Source organism: Delphinapterus leucas, chromosome 4 (assembly GCF_059928025.1).
Source record: "Delphinapterus leucas isolate spDelLeu-1000000601 "Yukka" chromosome 4, BTC_Dleu_Yukka2, whole genome shotgun sequence".
Classification (NCBI taxonomy): domain Eukaryota; kingdom Metazoa; phylum Chordata; class Mammalia; order Artiodactyla; family Monodontidae; genus Delphinapterus; species Delphinapterus leucas.
The window spans coordinates 8,260,792-8,286,455 of NC_143132.1; the positions used below are offsets into that span (position 1 = coordinate 8,260,792).

Below are 25,664 nucleotides of genomic sequence, written 5' to 3' on the forward strand. Positions count from 1 at the left end.
TGAAATTGAATATCAAAAACGAAAAATAACCCAAAATATACCCCAATAATAAATAAATAAGTAAAAATCATTGACTTTCAAGTGTTACTTACATTTCACTGGCATTTAAAACCTTTTTCATCTTCTTCTTCAGTGCCTTTAGTCTCTCTTGGATTTCTTTTTTCTCCTGTTCCCATTTTTTAATTTCCTTTTCCAAATCTTCGAGGAACCAATCTAATTCTGTCTTTGAGATCTAAAAACATTTTAGAAAGTACCTAAATAAATGGGAAGATATACTTAAAAAAAAAAAAAAAAAAAAGCCTGAAAGACTATAATTGTGGTGGCGTGCTAGCTTAACCAATGACTCCAGTTCCACAGAACACACACTCAGGAGCTGGCTGTATGTGCTACCCTGGCCGAGGCTGGACATAAAGTCGCACAGTACACAGCCTCAGTCCTTAAACAAGGATGGAGAGAGACATGACAGACTATCTGGTACTTGGGAAGGGCTTCTTAAAATCAGTGATATCTGATCTCTGTCTTAAAAAATGGGTCTGTCACATGGAGAATGGATTCCAAGTAGTGGCAACTGGTGGAGCAGAAGGTTAAAAGAGTAAGGCCTGTCTGTGCAAAAAAGCAAGAGGTGCTACATGGCTGGAGGACGAGGTGGGTGTTCAGAAGTCAGGGCACGGAGAATGGCATCTGAGGCACCTTGGGTTAAAATGGTCAAGGGCCTTGTAAGCCATGCTAGGGAGTGTGGACTTTATCCTGCTGAAAACGGGAAGCCAGTGAAGGCTCTTAAGCAGGGTTGTGAGATGACGAGATTCCTATTTTAGAAAAATAACTGAAAGACAAAGAGGTGGACCAGGGTTAAGAGGGTGCATGAAGGAAGAGAATAGTGACTTTCACATTTCCTTGACCTTCTCTGACACTTTATTGTGACCCACAATAGCAAATACATTTTAATAATGATCTACAGCATATGTATATACATATATATGTATGCATGTGTGTACACATAAAACTGAAAAATAATTGCCCTCACTTTCTGAGATGCCCCGGAGCAACTAAGCCCGTGTGCCACAACTGCTGAAGCCCACGTGCCTAGAGCCCATGCTCCGCAACAAGAGAAGCCACCGCGATGAGAAGCCCGCACATCGCAACGAAGAGTAGCCCCCCTTTGCCACAACTAGAGAAAGCCTGCGCACAGCAACAAAGACCCAACGCAGCCAAAAAATAAAAATTAAATTAAATTAAACAAAAACATCTCACTGCAATAGCCCAGGTGAGAGACAATGAGGATGACAGTGGTAGCCGTAGGGATGATAAAAAAAAAATAAAGGAAACTTTACAAGACTAGAATGGATAAGACCACGTGTCTGACTGGATATATGGTAGAGCAGAAGGTGACAGAGTTAAAGATAAGTTTCTACCTTGGATGAATAACTAAACAAAATTCCATTAACAAAAAAGGAGAATATGGAAGATGTACAGGAAAGAGGGAAATTAACCTAGATATGTACATTTAAATAAATTTATGAGTAAACAATAAAATATATATAAGGACTTAATAATTTTGACCCTGCAATCATTTTGATGGGACAGAGTAGAAATTTATAAGTGTTTGACAAAGACTACAAATCAAAGGAATAAAATTCTGAATTCAGTCTTCCAACATAGCCACACAGGAAGGAATAACGTATTTCCAAGTTTTGCTGATTTACACATCTTCTAACAGGCTATTCTAGAGTGGGTCAGCACACCATCAAGTCAGGTGTGTTCTGCTCCCCAAAGAACCTTTCCCAATATGGCAAACTCCAACCCCATTAATATACTACCATCCAAAAGTCCATTCACCAATTAATTACTTGTAACTTGGAATGCATTTCCCCATAAAAAGCCATGTTAGAAACTTCAGTTAAATAGCCAACACTTCTCTTCCAAGAAGCTCACCGTTACAGTGGTTAGCTGAATAAAACGAGGTCTACAGTGTTAAAGAAGGCAAGTTTCCAGACCATGAAGAGTCTATTTGACTGCAGAAGAAATAGTCTCAACCGGGGTTCTGGGAGCAGAGACATGCGGTGCTGGAAAGATGAGGAGGAAAGCTAAGACTCCCCTCTGAGACGGTTTTGAAAAAGACTCTCATCTGTCTTCAGCAGCCTCCCGTCTTCCTTTTGGCAGTGGGTTCCGCCCTCGGGGGGCCCTTCCTCCCTCAACACCCTCAAGTTTCTCTGGACCCCTGACTTAAGCCCACCCCCAGCCGAGGGCCTGCCAACTCCCAGGCATCCTTCCAGAACATCCTTCCTCCCCTTCCCTTGCCATCCCTCACCCCGAGGGCGCCTGACTGCAGCACGGTGCTCAGACGAACCACTTCAACCGGCCTGGAAGTATCCACGCTTCACTCTTCAGCCTAAATGATCCTCTAAGCTACAGGGAGTCTGCACACATGTTTTATTTGGCAAGCCCAGTACTTTTCGTTTGCTTTTCAAAATATAAATGTGTTATCTCTGCCTGGTCACAAAGCCCCTTGGTTTGCAACACCTGCCAGAATTTCAGGCAATATGACAAAGAGAAATGAAAAGCTGTTATCTTGATGCTCTGGACGGCTAGGTACAACACCAGTTGAGACAGCCTGCTTGGTCAGCTTTCTTACACAGGTGTTGCCTTTTGAAACTTCTTCTGAACCTACAAATTCTCTAAAAGTTTTATGTCATTTTTCGAGGTGTCATCTCTTCAGTGCCAGCAGATATACAGGCGGTGCATGTGCCTGTAAGATGCCAGCCACTTATAAACGAACACGCTCTAGACTAATATTTCTAACAATTACTATGTTAGAATGGAGCAATATTTATAAGAGACTAAAAGAAGCACGTTTCAACTTTACTCTTTTCCAGTTTGAAATTCTACTAGTAACGACGACTGCTTAATGAAGTCCCAACTTCATTCCTGCTTAGGGAGCCTTTTATTTTCCACCTCTGACCAGGTTCCCTATAGCCTGAACTTCCTGCTTAGGCTTAGAATGTGACCAGGTCACTGAGACATGGGTTCAGCTACAGAAACTTGGAGCCTCCTCCTTCAGAAAAGACAGTGTACCCTGAAGCCAAGTTACACAGACTCCCTGTGAAATACGGCTGCCTAGTCAAAAGAGGCATCAACTTACAAGGACATTTCTCCCTCATCAGCTTTTGACACCAAGGTTTCGGATGTTCCTGGGAAGCAGGTTTGCTAACCAGTCCAGGTCCTTAATGACTTTAAAGTCCCGCTGCAGGAGTAGGGTTGACCTCAATGGCCTTGAGATGTGCAGGCCAACTGTTCTAAGGCAGCAGCGGTTCAACAGCTTAGTGACATTCCCTCCATCACGGGGACAGTTCAACTCATTTTCCTTGCTGCAATCTTGCTGATCCTGAATGTGCTGAGTCATTACTGTGACAGAGGTGACCACCATGCCTACTAGGCTTACAAGATCCCGTATTCTACTACCATGACCAATGTCCATATGCACGCCTTGCTGCTGATGGCCAAGCCAAACTTGTTTCTTGCCTCTATTCTAAGCCAACGATTTCACCTAGGATGCAGCCCTTTGGCTGGGAGATGATGTACAACCTCAAGGTTATACTGGGACATAAGAACCTACTTGGCAACAAGTACCTCAAGCAGTTCAGGTATCAAAAGGCACAAAGTATTATAAACACACACACACACACCCCTACAGCTCAGCCATGAAAAATGCTACATGAGTTCATCCGCCATTTGTACTCACCACCCTTTAATGACATAGCTGGCCTAGGGCAGCTATCACGAGCTTGTCTCTGACTACATGAAAAAGAATAATCTGAATGCCTTTCTTTGAAACATTAGGAGAAACAACAGGCTGTATACAACTGCATCCTGTATTTACACAGTTCACTGACATAATTATAAACACCTCTGAAAGTCTTTTTCTCAATTAGAGAAGATTTGGTTTTTATACCTCTTTTTTTAAACCTCAACTATGTTTTAAAATAAATATTTGAAGTGCCTTCAGTAATATATATAATTTAAAAAATACAAAATACAAAAGAATGCTAAGTAAAGAAAACAGAATAAAAAGATAAGAATGATAATACAAAAACAGAGCCAGAGTAATATAAAAACAAATGGCATGAGGCCCTAACCATTCTTCAGAAACAGTATTAAAACTTTCTGGCAGTCGAAGTCAAATAAAAACAAGCCCACTGCACAAAGAAATGCAGATGGTAAAAGTAGAGAGAAATTACTTCTCAGGGCCTCATAAAGAGGATGCTGCATAAAAGTCCTGGAAGATCAGCACAGAGCCTGGCACTTAAGAAGCATCCAATAAATATTTGTCAAATGAAAGAATGGGTAATATCCTCAACTACATACTAGCGGTAAATAAAGCAACAATCTTCACACAACGTCCAGGCCTGATGGCCTTTCATGTAGGCTGACAGAATATGAAGACACAATTCACTAAACCCAGTTCTTCAGGGGCCCAAGTACAACTGTTTGATAACATCGGCGGAGCTCCTAGTCTGTACACTGAGATCCAAAGATGGCTAAGAAACAGTCCTCACTTTCAGGGAGATCGCAGTTTGGTGGGGGAAATATGCATAAAAGATAATTACTACACCATACACAAAAATTAACTCAAAATGGATCATAGGCCTAAGTGGAGAGAGCTAAAACTATAAAACTCTAGAATACAGGAGTAAATCTTGGTGCTTGGTGATCTTGGATTTGACAGTGGTTTCTCAGCTATGACATCAAAAGCATAAGCAACAAAAGAAAAAATAGAGAAAGCGGACTACACTGAAATTTAAAACTTGTGTGCTGCAAATGATACCATCAAGAAAGTGAAAAGACAACCCACGGAACAGGAGATAGAAGAAATAAAGTTGCAAATATGGAAGATGGGAGAAAATATTTCTAAATCATATATTTGATAAGCAACTTGTACCTAGAATACACATATATGAAAACTCTTAATTCAATAATTTAAAAACAAATAATGAAATTAATAAACGGGCAAAGGATTAAAACAGACATTTCTCCAAATTTTCCAAAGATATAAAAATGGACATTAAGCACATATAAGATGCTCAACATCATTAACCTTTTAGGGAAATGCAAATCAAAACCACACTGAGAAACCACTTTACACCCATCAGAACAGCTAAAATCAAGAAGACAGATGATAATAAGCATTAGTGAGACCATGGAGAGATTGGATCCCTCATACACTGCTGGTGGGAATGTAAGATGGTGCAGCTGTTTTGGAACAGTATGGAGCTTTCTCGAATTCTTAAATATAGAGTTAGCACACGACCCAGCAATTCCACTCCTAGGTATATACCCAAAAGAAATGAAAACATATGTCCACAGAAAAACTTGTACTCAGATGTTCACAGCAATATTATTCATAACAGCCAAAAACTGGAAAGAATCCAAATGTCCATCAACTGATGAATGGGTAGATAAAATGTGATACAGCACACAAAGGAATATTATTCAGCAGTAAAAAGGAATGAAGTGCTGATACACGTTACTCGCATGAATGTACATGGATGGACCCTGAAAACATTAAGCTAGGTGAAAGAAGGCACTCACAAAAGACCACATATAATATGACTCCATTTATATAAAATGCCCAGAACAGGCAAATCCAGAGAGTAAATTAGTGCTTGCCTACAGCTGGGGGAGGGAGGGAGGAGAACAGGGAGTGACTGGTAGTGGTTATGAGATTTCGTCTTGAGGCGATAAAAATGTTCTAAACTTAAGATTGTGGTGATGGCTACAACAGCGTGCATATAGTAAAAACACTGACTATATACTTTAAATGGGTGAACTTTATGGTATGTGAGTTCTATCTCAATAATGATATTAACAAAATGATAATTACTGTATAATATAGTGTGAGGCACTCATTATCACCACTGCATTAATAAGGGCGTTTAACCAAGCCTGAGCTGTCGTCAGTGACTGCTTCCTCAACAACATGATGCCCGAGTTGGACCCAAACAGTGAGGAGGAGTGAGCCAGGCTTGGGGAGGAAGAAGGCCACTTGAAGCAGAAGGAACAGTGCTGGGAAAAGGTCCAGAAGTGAGCAAATCACATGACAAGCACTATCCATTACGTAAGGAAGAAGGCAGAAGATGGAGTTAGGTACCAATCACAGAAGGTCGGTCTCTTAAGCTCTTGGTAATTACTGAGCATTAGTGAATTACTGGTGCTAACCTACTGTGGCAGAGGGATGGCATTCACAGCCCCATCCTTCACCCCTCCCCATATCTACACCCTTTCTCATGGGACCTTGGCGTTCCCTTCACTAAAGAGGCAGTCTCTTCCCCACCCCTGGCATCTGGGCTGGCTATGTGACTTGCTTTGCCTGATGTGATATTAGCAGTGACTGTCCTCACTTGCCCTTGTACTTACTGGAAGATGAAAGACACATGGAGCAGATCTAGTTGCCCCTGTTGTCCCCGCTGAGGCCATTCTAGCACAGCCAAGAACAGCACAGCCCTAGCTGACCCAAAGGTGAAACAGTCTAGCCAAGCCCAATCGGGATCAGCTAACCCACAGACTCACACATTTAATATTCATTGTTATACACCACTGAGGTTTTTGTGGGTGGTTGTTACTCGGCATTATTATGGCGTCGATTAACTGACAGGCTGCTCATGAAATGCTGAGAAATGTTTTTCAACTGGTTGTGGAACTGACATTCTCTTAAGGGAGGACAAAAGCAAGGTATTTGGAGCCCGACACTCACCACCTGTTCTCCTGCTTAGTACTGGTGTGACTTGGAGCAAGATGCATTAGCAAGTCCGGCCCCCTTTTTCCTTATCAGTAAAATGGAGAGAATATTATATACTATACTGTAACACTAGTACACTAGGATTGTTTTGAGATTAAATAAAAATAATACATGTAAAATATTTACAACTCAGTATGGCACATAACATGAGCTCCATAAATGTTAGATTAAAAAAAATGCTGGTGCAACTAAGGAGCCCGCCTGCCACAACTAAGACCCAGCACAACCAAATAAACAAATAACTAACTAAATAAATGATAAAAAAAAAAAAAAAAAAAGGCTGGGGCCCTCCCTGGCGGCCCAGTGGTTAAGACTTCACCTTCCAATGCAGGGGTTGCAGGTCTGATCCCTGGTTGGGGAGCTAAGATCCCACATGCCTCGTGGCCAAAAAACCCAAAAAAACATAAAACAGAAGCGATATTGTAACAAATTCAATAAAGACTTTAAAAATGGCCCACATAAAAAAAAATCTAAAAAAAAAATTTAAAAAGGCTGAACTTGGCAAGGGCAATAACTGAACAGGAGAACCCCACCTCTATGAGGACATGAGCTGAGGAAGTTCTGGCAGGCAGGGGCCCAAGATTCTGTTGAAACAGGACAAAGTTCCAAATTCTACTCCATAAATTATTCTGGGCCAAAATTATTTTGACTGTGTTTTAAGAGTCAATGTCAACTAAATCCCCATCTTAGCTATAAGCAAATCCCATTAAAGCACCTTAAGAACATATGACCTAGGAGAGATGGGGAGTGACTGCTCAATGGGTACAGGGCTTCTTTTTGGAGTGTTGAAAACGGTTCTGGATTGGATGGTGGTAATGACTATACAACATGATGAATATACTGAAAACCACTGAACTGTATACTTTATAGTGGTTAAAGGTGACTTTTACCTTAATAAAACAAGAAAGAACATATGCCCTTGAGCAATATGGCAACCGGTTATAACCTGCTGGTTGCAGGTGAGCCGTACATTAAAAACAATAGGAGACTCTGGCTTTAGAATTGCTATTTTCCTCTGGCAGGGAATAGAGAATAGGCCCATCCCTAGCTCATGATAATCAAACTCCATCAGCTATATGCAATAGCTGGCCCAGATTCTTACTGATGCTTTGTAAACGCTCAGCGCTTTTCAAGTACTTTGTAAATAAGTGATTTTTCTCAAAGAGGGCATGACAGCATTCTGGGTGGGACAATTCTTCCTCCTTCTATAGTTATCTCTGGCCATTCCCCACCCCTTTCCAACCACCTCTGTGAGAGTCCTCACAAAACTATGAAGTAGAGATTACATTATTAATGAGGAAACTGAGGGTCGAAGAGATTGAGTAAATTATTTTAGGTCACAAAGCTATTAAGTGGTGGTGCTGGGGTCACTAGCCAGGCAGTCTGACTCTTATTGCCCAAGTTGTTTTTTGTTTTTTGTTTTTTGATTTTTGGCTGCGTTGGGTCTTCGTTGGTGTGCATGGGCTTTCTCTAATTGCAGCGAGCAGGGGCTACTCTTAGCTGCCGTGTGCGGGCTTCTCATTGCGGGGCTTCTCTTGTTGCAGAGCACAGGCTCTAGGCACGCAGGCTTCAGTAGTTGTGGCACGTGGGCTCAGTAGCTGTGGCTCGTGGGCTCTAGAGCGCAGGCTCAGTAGTTGTGGCTCGTGGGCTCTAGAGCACAGGCTCAGTAGTTGTGGCACACGGGCTTAGTTGCTCTGCTTGCCTGAGTTCTTAAACGTGATTTGCTACTGCTTGCCTCTCTCTTCTCTATAAGGGGGAAGGGCTGTTGTATCTAATATATCCAAATGTGGGATCAAGAAACTTTAAGTACTAGCTCATAACCTCAGTGATCTAAGAGAGTCAAAGGCCAACGGAAAGATCAACAAAAGTGGAAATTTCTTTTTACGTTTATAAAAGATTTTCCACAAGTGAATTCTGAGTATAGTCATGATTAATAAAGAAGTGGCCGCAACTAAACCTCATCTGCTCTTGTGCAGACAACAACCTCAGGATCTCAGACAAGCAATTTATCCTGCTAGGAAACAGGTATACATTTTACATGGAAAGTCTAATAACCTAACTGGCCTGTAATTTGAGGGACTAAATAATGGCTCTTTTTAAAAAACGGACTGACTACTCTTAAGTACAACCACATGGAACCCGACCCAGAGCCTTAGCCAAGTTAAAAAGCAGGTCAGAAGCCCAAGCCTACCAGCCAAAGCTGCTGCTCTCACAGCCCTCCTCCCTGCGTGCTCATTTACTGTACATTTCTTGGTCAAGTGTACAAAGAAGCTTTGATGAGCTGCACAAATACAGGACCCAGTCAGACCAGCAGTTTATAAAGCTGGGCAAGCCTCTGCCAGAAAGAAAGAAACCTCACTCACCAGATGCCCACCTAAAATTAAGTGGCTGAGTCTGCAAATCTGCCCTCAGCACTTAATCGGGTGAACACAGGCATTCCCGCACGGATTTATTAAAACTGAAAACTGAATTTTCCTGAGGCAACACAAAGTTTACAAAAATATTTTATTTTGTTAAGCCCCCCAAGCAGCTTATCCAAATTAGTGTTCTGTGAGCCACTGTGCAGGGCTTTACTTTTGCTCATTTTTCCCTCTTTGCAATCAAGAAGACTTCATTCATCTGGGCAACTGAGCAGAAAGGCTGCTTCCTTCCAATTCTTCTCATTCTTCAAATCTCCCCAGTCTCATCCCAAGTAAAAACATGTCCTAAGGAATGTTATAACAGTAACCTTTACATACCAACCCTTTTCTTCTGGGCATACTTAAGTCTCGATAAATGAGTTTATTGATTAAGGTCCCACAGCTCATTTTCCTCTACTTAATATGTGACGTCAGCTATTGACTCAGACATCTGGAACAAATTCTTCCTTTCTTAAATGGACTAACAGCCCTTTGTTACCTCTGTACAAAAGACCTCAGTTTTTACAAGCTGATTATAAAATGGGCAGAAGACCTGAAAAGATATTTTTCCAAAGAAAACATTAAGATGGCCAAAAGGTACATGAAAAGATGCTCAACATCACTCATCATGAGAGAAATACAAATCAAAACTACAATGAGATATCACCTCACACCTGTCAGAATGGCTGTCATCAAAAAGAACACAATAGGACTTCCCTGGTGGTACAGTGGTTAAGAATCCGCCTGCCAATTCAGGGGACACAGGTTTGATCCCTGGTCCGGGAAGATCTCACATGCCGTGGAGCAACTAAGCCTGTGCACCACAACTACTGAAGCCCGCGCATCCTAGAGCCTGTGCGCTGCCACTACTGAAGCCCGCACTCTCTAGGGCCTGCGTGCCACAACTACTGAAGCCCGCACGCCTAGAGCCTGTGCTCTGCAACAAGAGAAGCCACCTCAATGAGAAGCCCACGCACCGCAACGAAGAGTAGCCCCCGCTCGGCACAACTAGAGAAAGCCCACTTGCAGCCACCAAGACCCAATGCAGCCAAAAAAAAATTTTAAAAGAGCACAATAAATGCTGGCAAGGATGTGGAGAAAAGGGAACCCTTGTACACTGTTGGTGGGAATGTAAATTGGTGCAGCCACTATGGAAAACAGAATGGAGGTTCTTCAGAAAACTAAAAATAGAGCTACCACGTGATCCAGCAATTCCACTCCTGGGTATATATCCAAAGAACATAAAAACACGAATTCAAAAAGATATATGCACCCCAATATTCACAGCAGCACTATTTACAATAGCTAAGATATGGAAGCAACCTAAGTGTCCATCAACAGATGAATGGATAAAGAGATGTGGTATATATACACAATGGAATATTACTCAGCCATAAAAAAGAATGAAGTTCTGTCATTTGGAAGAACATGGATGGACCTAGAGGGTATTCTGCTAAGTGAAATAGGTCAGACAGAGAAAGACAAGTCTCTATTTTATTGCTTATTTGTAGAATATAAAGTATAAAACAAACGAATGAATATAACAAACCAGACACAGATAGAGAGAACAAATTAGTGGCTACCAGTGGGAAGAGGGAAGGGCGGAAGGGCATGATAGGGGTAGGGGGTTAAGAGACACAAACTACTATGTATAAAATAAATAAGCAGCAAGCATATATTGTACAGCACAGGGAAATATAGGCATTATTTTGTAATAACTTTAAATGGCGCATAATCTAATAAAAATATCAAGTCACCATGTTGTACACCTGAAACTAATATGGTAATTCAGCTATCAATTTTTTAAAAAAGACCTTAGTTTAAAAAACAAATGTACCATGATTTCCTCACATCTATAATTCCATTTTCCCACTCATTCAATTGGGCCTTGCCATGAATCAGTATTACTCCAAGAACCAGTCACATGTAACTGAAGGTCAATCTTAAGCTCAGTAGACTCAACCAAGATACTCTGGGTGACTTCACAGTTGTAGTATGCCAACGCTCCGTGTCTTATGTTTACATTTCCTGAGCAGTAAGATGAAGATGATGATGATAGTAGTAGTAATAGTAGTGGCAGGCAACACTTAGAGAGCTCTTACCACGCACCAGGCAACGTTAAGTACAGCTGGCCTTCTGTGTCCTCAGATGTGGAACTCTCGGATACAGAGGGCTCACCATATTGCAGCACTGTATACAAGGGACTTGAGAATCTGTGGAGTTGGGTATTTCTGAATGGGTCCTGGAACCAATCCCCTGCAGTACTGCGGGATAACTGTACTTTACAAGTATTAATCTAACCGGGCAAATGGGAGCTATTGTTACCCAAATTTCCCAGATAAGAAACTAAAGCACAGAGATGCTAAATAACTTGACCAAGATCAGAACTAGTATAGAGCTAAGCCTGGATCTGAATCCAGTCAGTCTGACTCCAGGCCTCACACTCTGAACCACTATTGCTACACAACTTCTCTCACTATAAAGAATTTAGGGACTTGCCTGGTGGCAATGGTTAAGAATCCGCCTCCCAATGCTGGGGGCGCAGGTTCGATCCCTGGTCTGGGAAGATCCCACATGCTGCAGAGCAACTAAGCCTGTACGCCACGACTACTGAGCCTGCGCTCTAGAGACTGCGAGCCACAGCTACTGAAGCCTGCACACCTAGAGCCCATTCTCCGCTGCAAGAGAAGCCACCACAATGAGAAGCCTGCGCGCCCCAACGAAGAGTAGCCTCCACTCGCCGCAACTAGAGAAAGCCCAAGTGCAGCAACGAAGACGCAACACAGCCAAAAAAAAAAAAAAATGCCATGAATTCAGAACACAATGATAAAAATATTTAAACAATAATAATAATAATAATTTAACTTGGAGCTTAGTCTCCAGAAAATACTTTTGGTTTTTTTTGGTATTTATTTATTTTAACATCTTTATTGGAGTATAATTGCTTTACAATGGTATGTTAGTTTCTGCTTTATAACAAAGTGAATCAGCTATACATATATATATACCCATACCTCCTCCCTCTTGAGTCTCCGTCCCATCCTCATCTCACCCCTCTAGGTGGCCACAAAGCACCGAGCTGATCTCCCTGCGCTATGCGGCTGCTTCCCACTAGCTGTCTATTTTACATTTGGTAGTGTATACATAAGTCCATGCCATGCTCTTACTTCATCCCAGCTTACCCTTCCCCCTCCCCATGTCCTCAAGTCCATTCTCTATGTCTGTGTCTTTATTCCTGTCCTGCCCCTACGTTCTTCAGAACCATTTTTTTTTATTCCATATATATGTGTTAGCATATGGTATTTGTTTTTCTCTTTCTGACTTACTTCACTCTGTATGACAGACTGTCCATCCACCTCACTACAAATAACTCAATTTCATTTCTTTTTATGGCTGAGTAATATTCCATTGTATATATGTGACACATCTTCTTTGTCCATTCATCTGTCGATGGACACTTAGGTTGCTTCCATGTCCTGCCTATTGTAAATAGAGCTGCAATGAACATTGTGGTACATGATTCTTTTTGAATTATGGTTTTCTCAGGGTATATGCCCAATAGTGGGATTGCTGGCTCATATGGCAGTTCTATTTTTAGTTTTTTAAGGCACCTCCATACTGTTCTCCATAGTGGCTGTATCAATTTACATTCCCACCGGCAGAACAAGAGAGTTCCCTCAGAAAATAGTTTTATTTAAGCAAACAAACTGAATTATCATATATGAAAATTCAGATTCACAGCCCTTTTCTTCGACTGCAACTTGTAGAGCTTCTAAAACACTGCAAAAAAAAATACTGTTACTTTAATATGTCACAAAGAAATCTGAAATAGGCAACGAGAAAGATTCCTTTTGTTTAGCCAACAATGCAGTAGCTCAGCTAACTGAGGCTACACGAGCACAATTCTCCTAATGATACCGCATGCTTATTAAAGAGGGTTTCAGATAGGATTACCTTGTTTTCTTCTAGGTGCCTTTTCAACTTTTCTTCCAAATCCTTGGTTTCTTCTGAGCCCTTGATATTTCTCTGCTCATAATTTTCACATGCTTCCTTAAGCTGCTCTTGTAAAACTTGGTACTCCTTTTCAATCTGTGAAATACTCCCCTAAAAGTATAATACAAAATTATCTATTAAAAGTAGTTTTAAAAGCCTATTTCTGATCTTGTTCTGAACTGTCTCTTAAAATAAACAAAGGAGAATATATGGCAGATGAAAATTTACAAGGGAAATGTCACAATAATTCAAGAATTAAAAACCCGTTACACTGTTTATCAAAGCCAGCTCTTTATTTATTTGGCTACATTGGGTCTTGGTTGTGACATGTGGGATCTTTGTTGTGGCATGTGGTATCTTTTTTTGTTGCAGCGCACGGGCTCAGTAGTTGCAGTGTGTAGGCCTAGCTGCCCCGTGGCATGTGGGACCCCAGTCCCCCAACCAGGGATCAAACCTGTGTCCCCCACAATGGAAGACAGACTCCCAACCACTGGACCATCAGAGAAGTGCCAAGCCAGCTCTTTTTTTTAAAAAAAATTATTCATATTACTGGAACTCATAAGGAAACTTCTCAATATGTACCATAATTAGCTCTGAATATTTGTTTTAGAAGAGTCCAATATTAAATTAACAGTTTGATGTGAATGTCATCCTCCACAATTAACATCAAGAACTACTTACCAGCTTTAAAAACTGCAAATTTATGCATATTTTAGATATGAACAAGACATATTAATTTTGGCCCTACTTTTATAGTGTTTCAAATGGATAGTTGCTGATATTTTTAAAAGACGAGTTAAAATAGTATCAATAAATTATTTACAGTTATGTAACTGTCTCCCAGACAGCTTAAAAAAAAAGCAAACAGGGCTTCCCTGGTGGCGCAGTGGTTGAGAGTCCACCTGCCGATGCAGGGGACACGGGTTCGTGCCCCAGTCCGGGAAGATCCCACATGCCGCGGAGCGGCTGGGCCCATGAGCCATGGCCGCTGAGCCTATGCATCCGGAGCCTGTGCTCCGCAACGGGAGAGGCCACACAGTGAGAGGCCCGCGTACCGCAAAAACAAAACAAAACAAAAACAAAAACAAAAAAAAGCAAACAGAAGTCATACTGCAATGTGAAATGCTGGCAAACAATGAGTAGCATGTATGTATTTTTTTAAAGCCTTTCATACTGCTATGACTGGCAGCAATCACACATTTGTGTCTGAAAGAAGCACCTGTTTGATGCTGGCAACTCCTCCCAGCTGCAGGTAACTGCTCTACCAAGATACGAGGGGCCTTGGCAGCCAGGCTTTGGAAATCTAACCCAGTGGCACAAACTTGGTCCATCTTCCCCATCTCCTGCACCTCTCCCAGCATCTTAGCATCTTCCAAGTGTAAAAAGGCACGGAATCAAGGTTTTGAAATTCTGTAAATTATCAGAGAACCGTGCACTGTGGCCAAGGTGACCATACGTGCCAATTTGCTGTGAAGAGTCTCAGTTTTTGTCATCCAGACTGAAAGTTCAGCTCTACGAATACAGCCCATATTTAAATAATCAACTAAATGGTGAACCTTACTATGACCCACAAGCAAGGCTTTACAGTTTTAGATCTTAGTTATTTCTGTTTTCAGTCTCAATTCAGCAAAAAGGATCACAATGCAACTCAGTATTATGAATTAATTCATATGCCCCAAATTGCTAACAGAGACAGGCAGCAAGTTATATGCCATCTCTATGTTATTATACTTAAATTTCACCACAACTGTGTAAGAGGTATGTTATTTTCAGTTTTTAAAGATCAGGAAACCAAGGTTTAGAGAAGACAGGCAACTTCTCAAAGTCCCAGAAGAAAGCAGCCGTGCTGGGGATAATTTTAAGTCTCACTGGTTGAGAAACCAGCAATCAACTATGCTAATGTCAAGGTCTTGAAACTAAGAGCTAATTTAAGAAAGCATTCGTGAATTATCCCAACACTGATGAGAATATTTATATGAGGGTAAAAACATTGGCTCAAACAACACAGCGTACCTGGTTAAAGCTAAGTAGTATAAGAACTCAATACCACTCATTCTACTTAGTATACACTCATTCAGACAACAATGTTCACCACAGCACCGTAAGCATGAAAAGCTAACATAATCTAAATGTTTGACAAAAGAATCTAGTCAAATAAACTATGAATTCATATAATGGAATACCAAGCATGCATTAAAAATGTTGGTGAAAAATTGGTATTTACTGACATGGAAAAAAGTCCACAATATATTAAGACTGAAAATTTCAAATGTAACATATATGGTACGATACCATCTTTTAAAAAGCATTGCTAAAATAAATAAATAAATTAAATAAAATAAAAAGCATTGCTAACTTAAATGCCAATGTTAAAATAAAACCTGGAAGGCTGCACATCAAATTCTAACATGGGTGATGGGAACGTAGATAATTTTCAATTTCTCTTTCATAATTTTCAGTATTGTTCATTAAAAAATTTAAGGGCTCTATATTATATTTTATAATTGGCTAAAACTGTAAAGCTATTTGTAAAAATAGTAGCAGGCAACACGAAGTTCTAACCTTACTTATTCCTAATTAATTACACACCTGATATTATAAATCACTCCTAATCAGTGATCATAGAATTGCTTCATTTTTAAATGACAGAGTAATATTCATTATATGGATGTACCATAATTCACTGAACTAGTGAATATCGATGGATATTCACGTTGTATTCCATTTTTTGTTGACATAAATACAGATAAAACAAATATACAAATATCCTGTTCACTGGTCTCCGTACACATATATGAACGCAGATAAATTCCAAATTGCCTTCCCCCAAAATTAACATTTTTATATTCTTTCAATAACGTATAAATTATTGTTTTTCTTACTTCCACTGGGGTTGGGCACCATTTTATATGTTTAAAAATTATCCTTATTTCTTTTATTGCAGATTGTCTATTCCCATCCATTCCCATTTTTGTGTCAGATTATTAATTTTTTCCTTATTGATTTACAGCAACTTCATATGCTAAGCAAGGAAATTAGTTCTCTGTCCTATGCTGCAAATAATTTTCCTAGTTGGTCATGTGTGTTTTGATGCTGTATATATTTGTTCATACATATATATGTTATGTGCATGTATAGACACATTACATATGTGTGTGTAAACACATATACACAAATACTTTTCTGTCCTGCTGTTCATTAATCTTATTTTTAAAATTTTCCTTTGCTTCTAGGTACTCTTCTAGGTCCAGTTTTTAATATTTAAATATTTTACCTGCCTGGAATTTATTCTGGTATATGGAATGAGGTAGGGATCCAAGTCAATTTTTTCTAGATGGCAACGCACTTCTCCTAACACCACGTATTTAATAATCTACTTTTTGCTCACCAACAGCTAGCATTTTTATTAGACCTTAAATTTCTATATTTTGTTCTATTGGATTCTTAGTCTAATGGTCTATTTATGTGCTAATATAGATTTATATTATGTTTTGATACCTACTGCACAACTCCCCTTCCTATAGTTTCTTTTCCATGGGCATTCTTAATGTTTGTTTTTCCATATGAAGTTTAGAATGAATCTGTCCAGTTTCAAATAAATTCTATGCAGTAGCCAGCCACCAAGGTGGCCCCCCAAGATCCTTGCCTTTTGGTATGCATGCCATTGTATAATCCTCGCCTACAATGTATCAGGGTTGGTGGGTTGGTCTATGTGACCAAGACAAATACAGGAGAAGCGATACACTGTGACTTCCTAAAGTAGGTCATGAAAGCCATTGTTACTTCTGCCTTGGATCACCCACTCTGGGGAAAGCCAGGCCTCAGGAGGACACTCAAGCAGCCCTAGGTGGAGGTCCACAGGCAAGGAACTCATGCCTCCTGCCAACAGCCAGCACCAACTTGCTAGGCATGTGAATGAGCCATCCTGGAGGTAGCACCTCCAGTCCCAGTTACTCCTGCAGATGCTTGAGCCAAGGTCAACACCTTGACTGCGACTCATAAGAAATATCTGGAATGACCCAGCTAAACTGCTCCTCCATTCCTGACTCACAGAAATGGTGAGGTAGCTTGTTATGCAGCAATAGATAACTAATACACTCTGTTCATGTTTGTTTTGAGACTGTGTTAAATTAAAATCTTTAGAGAGAACCAATCTCTTTAATAATAGGTCATCCTATTCAAGTACACTGAACATTTTCTCATTAAGTCTTCTGTGTGTCTCAGTAGCATTTTAAAGTCTTCTTTCACAGGTTTACATATTTTATCTTTTTGATGCTATTGAAAATGTAATCTTTTCTTTTAGTATAATTTGCAATGGGTTGCTTATATATGGAAAGGAATTTTATCCAATCAACCTTCTGAATTATCTTACATTTTGGTATTGGGTTTTCGGTTGATCACTTTGGATGTTCCAGGGACACAGTCTTAGCCTCTGTAAATAATGATACTTATACCTCCACCTTTAAAATCTTATTTTTTTCTCTTATCTGATTTTTTCAGCTAATATCTCCAGGATAATAATAAATATTAATGATGATATATAACCTTTAAGCAAGGTGACGCATTTGGCTTAAGAAAGATACAAGCATGTTGAAAAGTATTCATCTATTCCCATTTGATTATGAGTTTTAGTCAAGAAAAAAACTTGAATTTTTTCCAATACCCTATCAGCAACTATGGAGTTGATCAAATGACTTTTCTCTTAAGATATATTAACACAGTAATTACATTAATAGATTTTCTAATTGAATCATTCTTAAAGCGGTGAAGGTTTTTATAATAATTTCTGTATTATTCATGTGAATAAGCTTTTATTTATAAATTAATAAGGCTCATTATACCAGTTAAAACAATAAAGCCATTATACTTCACAATCAGTAAGCTAGGAAAAACTTACCTTTTCCTCTGCCTCCCCTTCCCACATTCGAACAATAAAGACAAAACAATAATTTTTTATTATGTTCTAAAGCTTATTCTATAATGTTTTGTATGGAATAACTGGCTTCAAAATAGTTCTAAGTTCGTCATTCCCATCTAGTTAAAAGTAAAGAAAATTAAACCTTTCAACAGTTTCATATGATTCTGACTCACCTGTTGTGCCTCAAAAGGATCATACGGCTCAGTATTGACTTCCTGATGCATTATATTCCGAGACACCTTTGGGGCAAAACAAATACATTCAGTCTATCTCAATTGCTCTAGTAAAATAAATCCATCATGTAATAACATTTTGAAACATGCCCATAACTTTTTCAAGGCTTTTTCTGGCCAGTTTAGATAATGTTCTATGCTTTCTACAAATATTTGTAACAGGAAAAAGTGATCATTTATAATTAGTAAAAGTGAAAATGATTTTGGTTCATTACTGTTAACATAATTCTTCAAAGTTTTCTAGAAAGCAAAAAACTTAATGAGTAGGAGGATAACCAATAAGGATTTAATGAATTCATGCCTGATGAAGTTAACTATAGAGAAACCTTAGCTTATTCTCGTGCTTGTCAGGAAGGAACTATTATTCACATCTCTCTTGTCTCTCTCCATCTGGTTGTGTCTTTTAACTCCCTCACTCCTCCCCTGGTTTGGTAGGAGAATTGGGCATGTGCAGCCCAGACTCTTCCTTTTTTCTTTTTCTTGGGAGCTGCCCATGCAGAAAGCACGTTTTCCCCTTCCTTCTCCATGCACTATGTCTTAGGGGCAGGCACCCAAGTTAGGAGGCCTTCTAGTCCAGCACCGCTGTAACTAGGTGGGGAAGCTGGTATGTCATGGGCTTCACTCTTAGGACATGCACTCTCTACAGAAACAGCCACATCGTCCTGCCATACTTTTATTAATTATCAAGGTGATGTTTTGGCTCCATCTGCTGGTTCCACTATCTTATTTCTCAACTGGTGCAAAACTTGGATAGGAAGAAGGATGTTATTTACTAAACCCAAAAATTCCTTCTGGCATTACCTGTCACGCCCTACAAAAGGGTTCATAAAGTCCATCATTTTAAAGAATTTTAGTAAATATAATGGCAATGAAAAATGAAGAGGAAAATTTAACTTTAGTATTAAGAAGACTTTCTATTTTCAGTCTTACCTGTACAGCAACCATTTGTGTATGTGGAATATCTGTTACTTTATCGGTGTTTGCTGGATTTACTTCCTGCTCGGCAGAATTTCCACAGTGGTCATCATTTCTGTTAGACTCACTTTGGGCTGTATCAGCACCATCTGTGATGCACTGTGACTTTACTGATATTTCCAAAGATTCCTGAAGGATTTGTGTTTCAGAGGCAATCTGGTTACCAGGGGCATTCTCAGCACTGAAATGATGGCCCTCAAAACGCACTTCTGTTATGTCACTGGCTACAAAAGACGGCACCACTGGTATTGATCTTTGCAGCTGATATTCAGAAGAAACTCTGGCCAGAGGTGCATAAATGCTATACTGGGGCAAAGTCGGTAACACATTTATAAACGCTGGTGGTGTCTGGGTAATGTCAAATCCCCGAAAGGGAAGATACGTACAGTATCCTGTGACCAACTGGGGTTGAGTCCAATAGGTTGGTTTCACATCCTCTGTAACTGGTTTGGGAGAATTAGAGGAGACGTGTTTGTGACTGGTCTCCTCGGAGACTGGTTTGGGAGAATCAGAAGACACCCCTTTGGGCTTCTCATCCTCAGAAACTGATTTGGAAGAATTATCGGAAATTAGTTTCGGCTTCACAGCTTCACAAGGTGACTGGGGAGAATTAGCAGATGTAAGGTGGGGCTTCACATCCTCAGAAGCTGGTGCTGAAGATAAGTCAGACACTGGTTTGGATTTCACATCTGGTTTAAATTCCCTAGCAGTTGGATTCAGCGGTAGTTTAACTCGTAAATACTCTCCTGTTTTCGAAATTTCTTCTACTTTTGTCTTAATGTTTTTCTTCTTTCTCTTTTTCTTAAGCCGTAACGCAACCTTCTTCAATGCAATACAGTTGTCAATCACAACAAAACGAGGACATCCCAGGAGAAAAGATTTCAAACCACCTGCTTTTTCTAGTATCTGTCGAGTTTCTTCTGGGAAAAACTCATATTCTTCAGAAAACATCTTGTTACTCATGTCCAAGGGACCATGTTCCTCTAACAACTGAGAGAAATAACTTGGAAAAAATTTACATAAGTTATTATAAGGAAGTACTTGTACATGTTTATCTGAAAAAAATATTTCCCAAAATTTCTCCCAAAGCAAAATACTACTTCATTTCTAACTGATCTTGACACCTCCCCAACAAATATGTTATACTCATATTAAATCTGAGAAAGGCTAACTGTAATCAATGCTACTATAAATAAAATTTTTACCCCTCAGAAAATAATCCTTTAAAAAATTTTGGGGAAAAAAACTAAAGGAGATTAAAAAGTTATTTTTGTAAGTTTCAGTTAAATAATTATTCACTATATTTTAAAAAACAATGAAAATCAAAGAAACTTATTCAAGAAAAACAACAAGGCTATCAATAACAAGAACATCAAATGAAAAAAGGAAATCAAATTTCAAAAAAATCCTATTGGAATTTACATATAGTAAATCTATTAACATTTCTCTGTTTAGGAACATACAATGATTCAGAATTATTGAAATCAATCAGGTCTGATCAATAAACCACCACACTGCAGGATCAGATCCACAGTAATGGGGCCAATCCCTTAACCTGCCTCCATCTGTGGACTGGGTTTGTTCACTCCAGTTCTGGGGCCATGTTCTTTTGCCATTCTTGTGCCAGGCTCAAAGAGGCTTCCTCTCCCATTTGAATTTGGTATTCAGTCTGTAACAGTGGCACAACTAGCAAGAAAGACACATACCAAGGACACTAAGAAGGCTTTTTCAAGAGCAAAAACCTCCAAAGGAACATTCTTAGTAAATTAAAGCTAACCAGGAAGATAACTTACTCAGGAGGAAGGTAAAAACAATACTTCTTTGAAGCAAAAGAAAACCACGTTATGTGCAGATGCTGCTGCACATAAATGCACAGGACAATTACAAGTGATTAACCCCTGCTCAAAGCAACTGCCACACTGAAACCTAAAGACCAAAAGCCACTTCTCTTTGTCTGCACTGCTGACCTAAATACTTAAAAGCCGTCAGTCTCTTTTAAAGTGTTTTTTGATAAACATTTTCCCCTTAGAATAAGCTCTGCAATAGAAACTCCCCTACATACATGTTGTTTTGCAAGGTAACAGGTTAAATATGCGTTTGCCTTAAGATTCTAATCAAACTTCATTTTCAATGAGAAATCTCTAAAAGCAGAAACTGTTGAGGGAGGGCAATAAGGTAAAAAGAAGCAAATCACTGTAGCCTCAGGAACAATAACCCTTGCTGAGGGTTCTGGCCAATTGGTATAAATAACACTGACCCCACAATCTGTCCCAAGAGAGACCTTTCCAGTTGGTGTTTAGCTGCCACAAGCAACAGCAGATAATTCATCAGTGGTGTTATGTGTATTTACTTTTTGCTCTCCGTGATGAATACTAAAGAGAATCATTAAAAAATAAAGCTTTTCTACCTGCATTAAAATACTTAAATCCAAAATGGGATCACTAAAGAACAGAGACCACAGGAAAGAAAACCATTACCAGTAATTTAGCAGAGAGCTTTTCAAGAGTTCGCAACATGAATGATGATATAGATACGGTGATGATTACTGAGTAACTAATAAAAGTCAGATTCCTGAAGAATACTTAAGGATACAAAAAAATGCTCACCATGCATTTTTAGGTGAAAAGGGCAAATGACAAAGCTGAGTGTATAGTTAAATAACAGCTTATAAAGTCCAAAACACATATTTCATACATATAAACATTTTAAAAGTCTGGGGACTTCCCTGGTCCAGTGGTTGAGACTCCACACTTCTACTGCAAGGGGCATGGGTTTGAGCCCTGGTCGGGGAACTAAGATCCTGTATGCCGCACGGTGCGGCCAAAAAAATAAAATAAAAAGTCTGAAAGGATACACATCTTTTTTTTTGAAGAAATAGAGCCTCCATGTTTTTCCACTGGCTAAATAGCAATGAATTTTTCATACATTCAAACAGAACAAAATTTAATTCAACAAGGGTCCCTAGCCCAAAGAAAAATAGCATTATAACCACATTGTGAATAAAATTTTTATAGTGATTGTTATTTGAAATGCAACACAAAATGAACTTTAACTCTATTTATATGCTTTTCTAGCCTTGAAAAATAGTCTCTGTAGATAAGCATGGGGCCCAAGATAGCACAAATATGATTTCTTCATAATCCAGGCTCTAATAGGGATAGTGTTCTTGCACTTCAGAACCTGAGGCAGACTGGCCATGCTGTGCTTGACGGAAGTGATAAAAATAATAATAAAGTTAATTTTACCACAGATAACAATAGTTGCTATATTACATACATGTACATGTTTTCATTTTTTAAGGAACCTCCATACTTTTTTCCATAGTGGCTATACCAATTTACCTTCCCACCAACAGTGAACAAGGGTTCCCTTTTCTCCACATCCTTGCCAACACTTATTTCTAGTCTTTTTGATAAAAGCTATTCTAACAGGTATGAGATGGAGATGATAGCTTATTGTGTGTTTATTTTTAAACTGAAGTACAGTTGACTTAAAATATTGTGTTAGTTTCAGGTTTTACAGCAAAGTGGTTCAGTTATATATATATATATTTTTTCAGGTTACTTTCCATTGTAGGTTATTACCTTATTGTGTTTTTGATTTGCATTTCCCTAATGGTTAATGATGCAGAACATCTTTTCATGTACCTGTTGGCCATCTGTATGTCTTCTTTGGGAAAATGGCTATTCAGGTCTTCTGCCCATTTTTTAATTGGACTGTTTGGGTTTTTTGCTATCGAGTTGTATCAGTATTTCATACATTTTGGATATTAGCCCCTTATCAAATATATGATTTTCAAATTATTTTCCCATTTGCAAATATGTGTATGTATATTTTCATAATTCAGTGATGATCATTAGTGTCTTAAATGGTCCTTAATGGACTGCCACGTGCTAGTGCATGTCACTGTCAGAACAGGGGCAAGGGATAGGAATGGGAAAAATATTTCCAAAAGCATTCCCATCCTACTATTCTGGTTGTGCCCCTCTGAAAAGTCGCTGTTTTCTACACGCTCATGATTCCTTTTTTTTTTTTTTTTTAAAGAAATAGATTAAAAGATGAGGCCCCAGTTCCCTCTTTCTTGGAAGAGAGCATGACAAGTAAGCAAGAACCACATTTTCTTTTTGGTAGGCAAAGACTGATAGGGAGAAAAAACCCGATTCTTATTGCACAAAGTCATTTTTATTTGCAATACACTGTGATTCAACCAATGATCAATTTTGCGCTCCTGCTACTTGTAAGCTGCGTGATAGAACTACATTTTCTGAAATCCTCCCCAGTGCTTAACCTTAAGTGGTTAATAAATCTTGACTAATTAACACTACTAAAGAGGTGTTAGGAAAAACTGAATGCAGAATGCCACCTACTGAAATTTATTATGCTTCAACTATGTGTACCATAAAATGTTAGAATAAGGTGGAGGTCACTGAAAAAAAAATCAGTCCAACCCCCTACTTTAAACTGAAATACTTACATCAAGAAAAAGTTAACAGCAGTTATCATAGTATTCTTGACTTCTTGTCTAATATGTTTCTACTCTACACTCTTTTCATATACAATAATTTTATTTTTCTTTCTCTTACCCATTGGCCACTAAAAAAATCATTCTTAAGCCAATCATTACATGTTTTCTTTTGAAAATTCAAGGAAAGAATTATGTTTTGAGGTATGACTTCCTGTAACTTCTTGACTTTCTCCTATTATAAGATATAAATTCTATCTCAAAATACACAAACAAATCAGCCTATTGGTTTCTCATAAAGTTATTAAATTTCTTCCCACTTACAGTGGTAATAAATTCTTTAAGAAGCAAGCTCCTGAAAACTACAGTTTAGCTTCAGTTTTGGATGCTTGAAGCAAAGTCCAGCATGTTTTAAGAAATACTGGTATAGTTTTATAGCTGATTCCAGGTTGTCATCCAGTTCTCTGAGAGTATGATTTGCTCAGCACTTCAACTCTGAAGAAAAACTACGAAAAGGGATCCAAGAGGATATAACAAGACTGAATAGGAACAATGCAACTGAGAAAAATAGAAGTAACAATAACCAAATTATAGATGAATGATGGGTTTTCCAGGAGTTCATTTTTTTAAATTAATTTTTATTGGAGTATAGTTGCTTTACAATGTTGTGTTAGTTTCTACTGTACAACAAAGTGAATCAGCTATATGTATACATATATCCCCTCTTTTCTGAGACAGGAGTTTGCTTTCAAATTAATTTTCTGTTGCAGATCTTTGCCCCTCAACTTCTTTTCCTAAGGAAGGCATCATGCACAACTTATTAATGCCAAGCTAAAAAAAAAAAAAAAAAAAAGGCAAACGTTTCCTAGATTTTTCTGAACTCTTTACTCCACTACTGTATCCACCCCACAAAGACTTGACTTTAGTGTTAATTTCTCTTTTCTTTTTTTTTGGCCATGTCATGTGGCATACAGGATCTTAGTTCCCTGACCAGGGATTGAACCCGTGCCCCCTGCAGTAGAAGTGCTGAATCATGGACCGCCAGGGAAGTCCCCTAGTGTTAATTTCACATTCATATTTTCAATCCAAAAGTAATTGAGCCCAAAGTTTCTTTAAAGGAAAAGTCTGTTTCTCTTTACTTAGATAAATGTCTGAAAGTCAAGTTTTCAATTCAATAAAGAGATACAGGGCTCTATATGTGTTCTATACCATCACAGCTGGACAACTATCTCAGCAGAAGTAATAACCAGATCCTGGTATCCCTTCCCCATTAAAGGGCAGTACTTCACCAAGCTACATTAATTGTCACTGGACTTAGGAGATGCCAAACAACTGCATCATCAACATAAGGACAATGAGATCAAATAATTATACTATTCCTTGTCAAATGTATATACTTTAGAATTCATGATAAAAGATTATGGCTGGAAACTGTTTATCATTCCTATCAGGACATACCAGGACAGTTTTGGAAATAGACAGAATCTACATTAGCAGCTCAAACTGACAAAACTAATAATCATTAGGATTCTAAATGTAATAGTTAAAAATCTTCAATTAACTTTGTGTAATACATGACAAAAGCCATAAAAACACTTTTCTTCCCCAGAGTTTGTGAGCCAATCAGTGATTCCTTTAATAAACATAAAGGGACACAAAGTAAACAACTTAAGATCTTTAACTGGCAGCCTCAGTATAATAGTTGTAGGAATGTTAAACTACTTACTCATATAGAGTTGAACATTTTTGTTTTGGGTTAATGTCCCACAGCTTCTTATTACGGACAACATATTCATTACTGTGCTGTTCATACAGAGCTTCAAATTCTTCTACATCGTGACGAAGATGGTCAGGCACTACAAATGGGCCTGCAGAATTTGAATTGCGTTTG

General features: G+C 38.9%; 1 protein-coding gene across 9 annotated transcripts in view; it reads right to left on the bottom strand.

Moving 5' to 3' along the window:
- TTC3 (tetratricopeptide repeat domain 3) overlaps positions 1-25,664 on the bottom strand; it is a 140,687-nt gene that overhangs the window by 21,379 nt on the left and 93,644 nt on the right. For all 9 annotated transcript variants that reach the window (XM_089910266.1, XM_022553010.2, XM_089910264.1 and 6 more), the window contains 5 exons: positions 25,500-25,664; positions 19,267-20,314; positions 18,277-18,342; positions 13,147-13,296; positions 93-232 (listed from right to left, as the gene is read on the bottom strand). In XM_089910266.1, coding sequence (XP_089766392.1) covers positions 93-232; positions 13,147-13,296; positions 18,277-18,342; positions 19,267-20,314; positions 25,500-25,664 — 1,569 coding nt within the window. The remainder of the gene's footprint in view (positions 1-92; positions 233-13,146; positions 13,297-18,276; positions 18,343-19,266; positions 20,315-25,499) is intronic.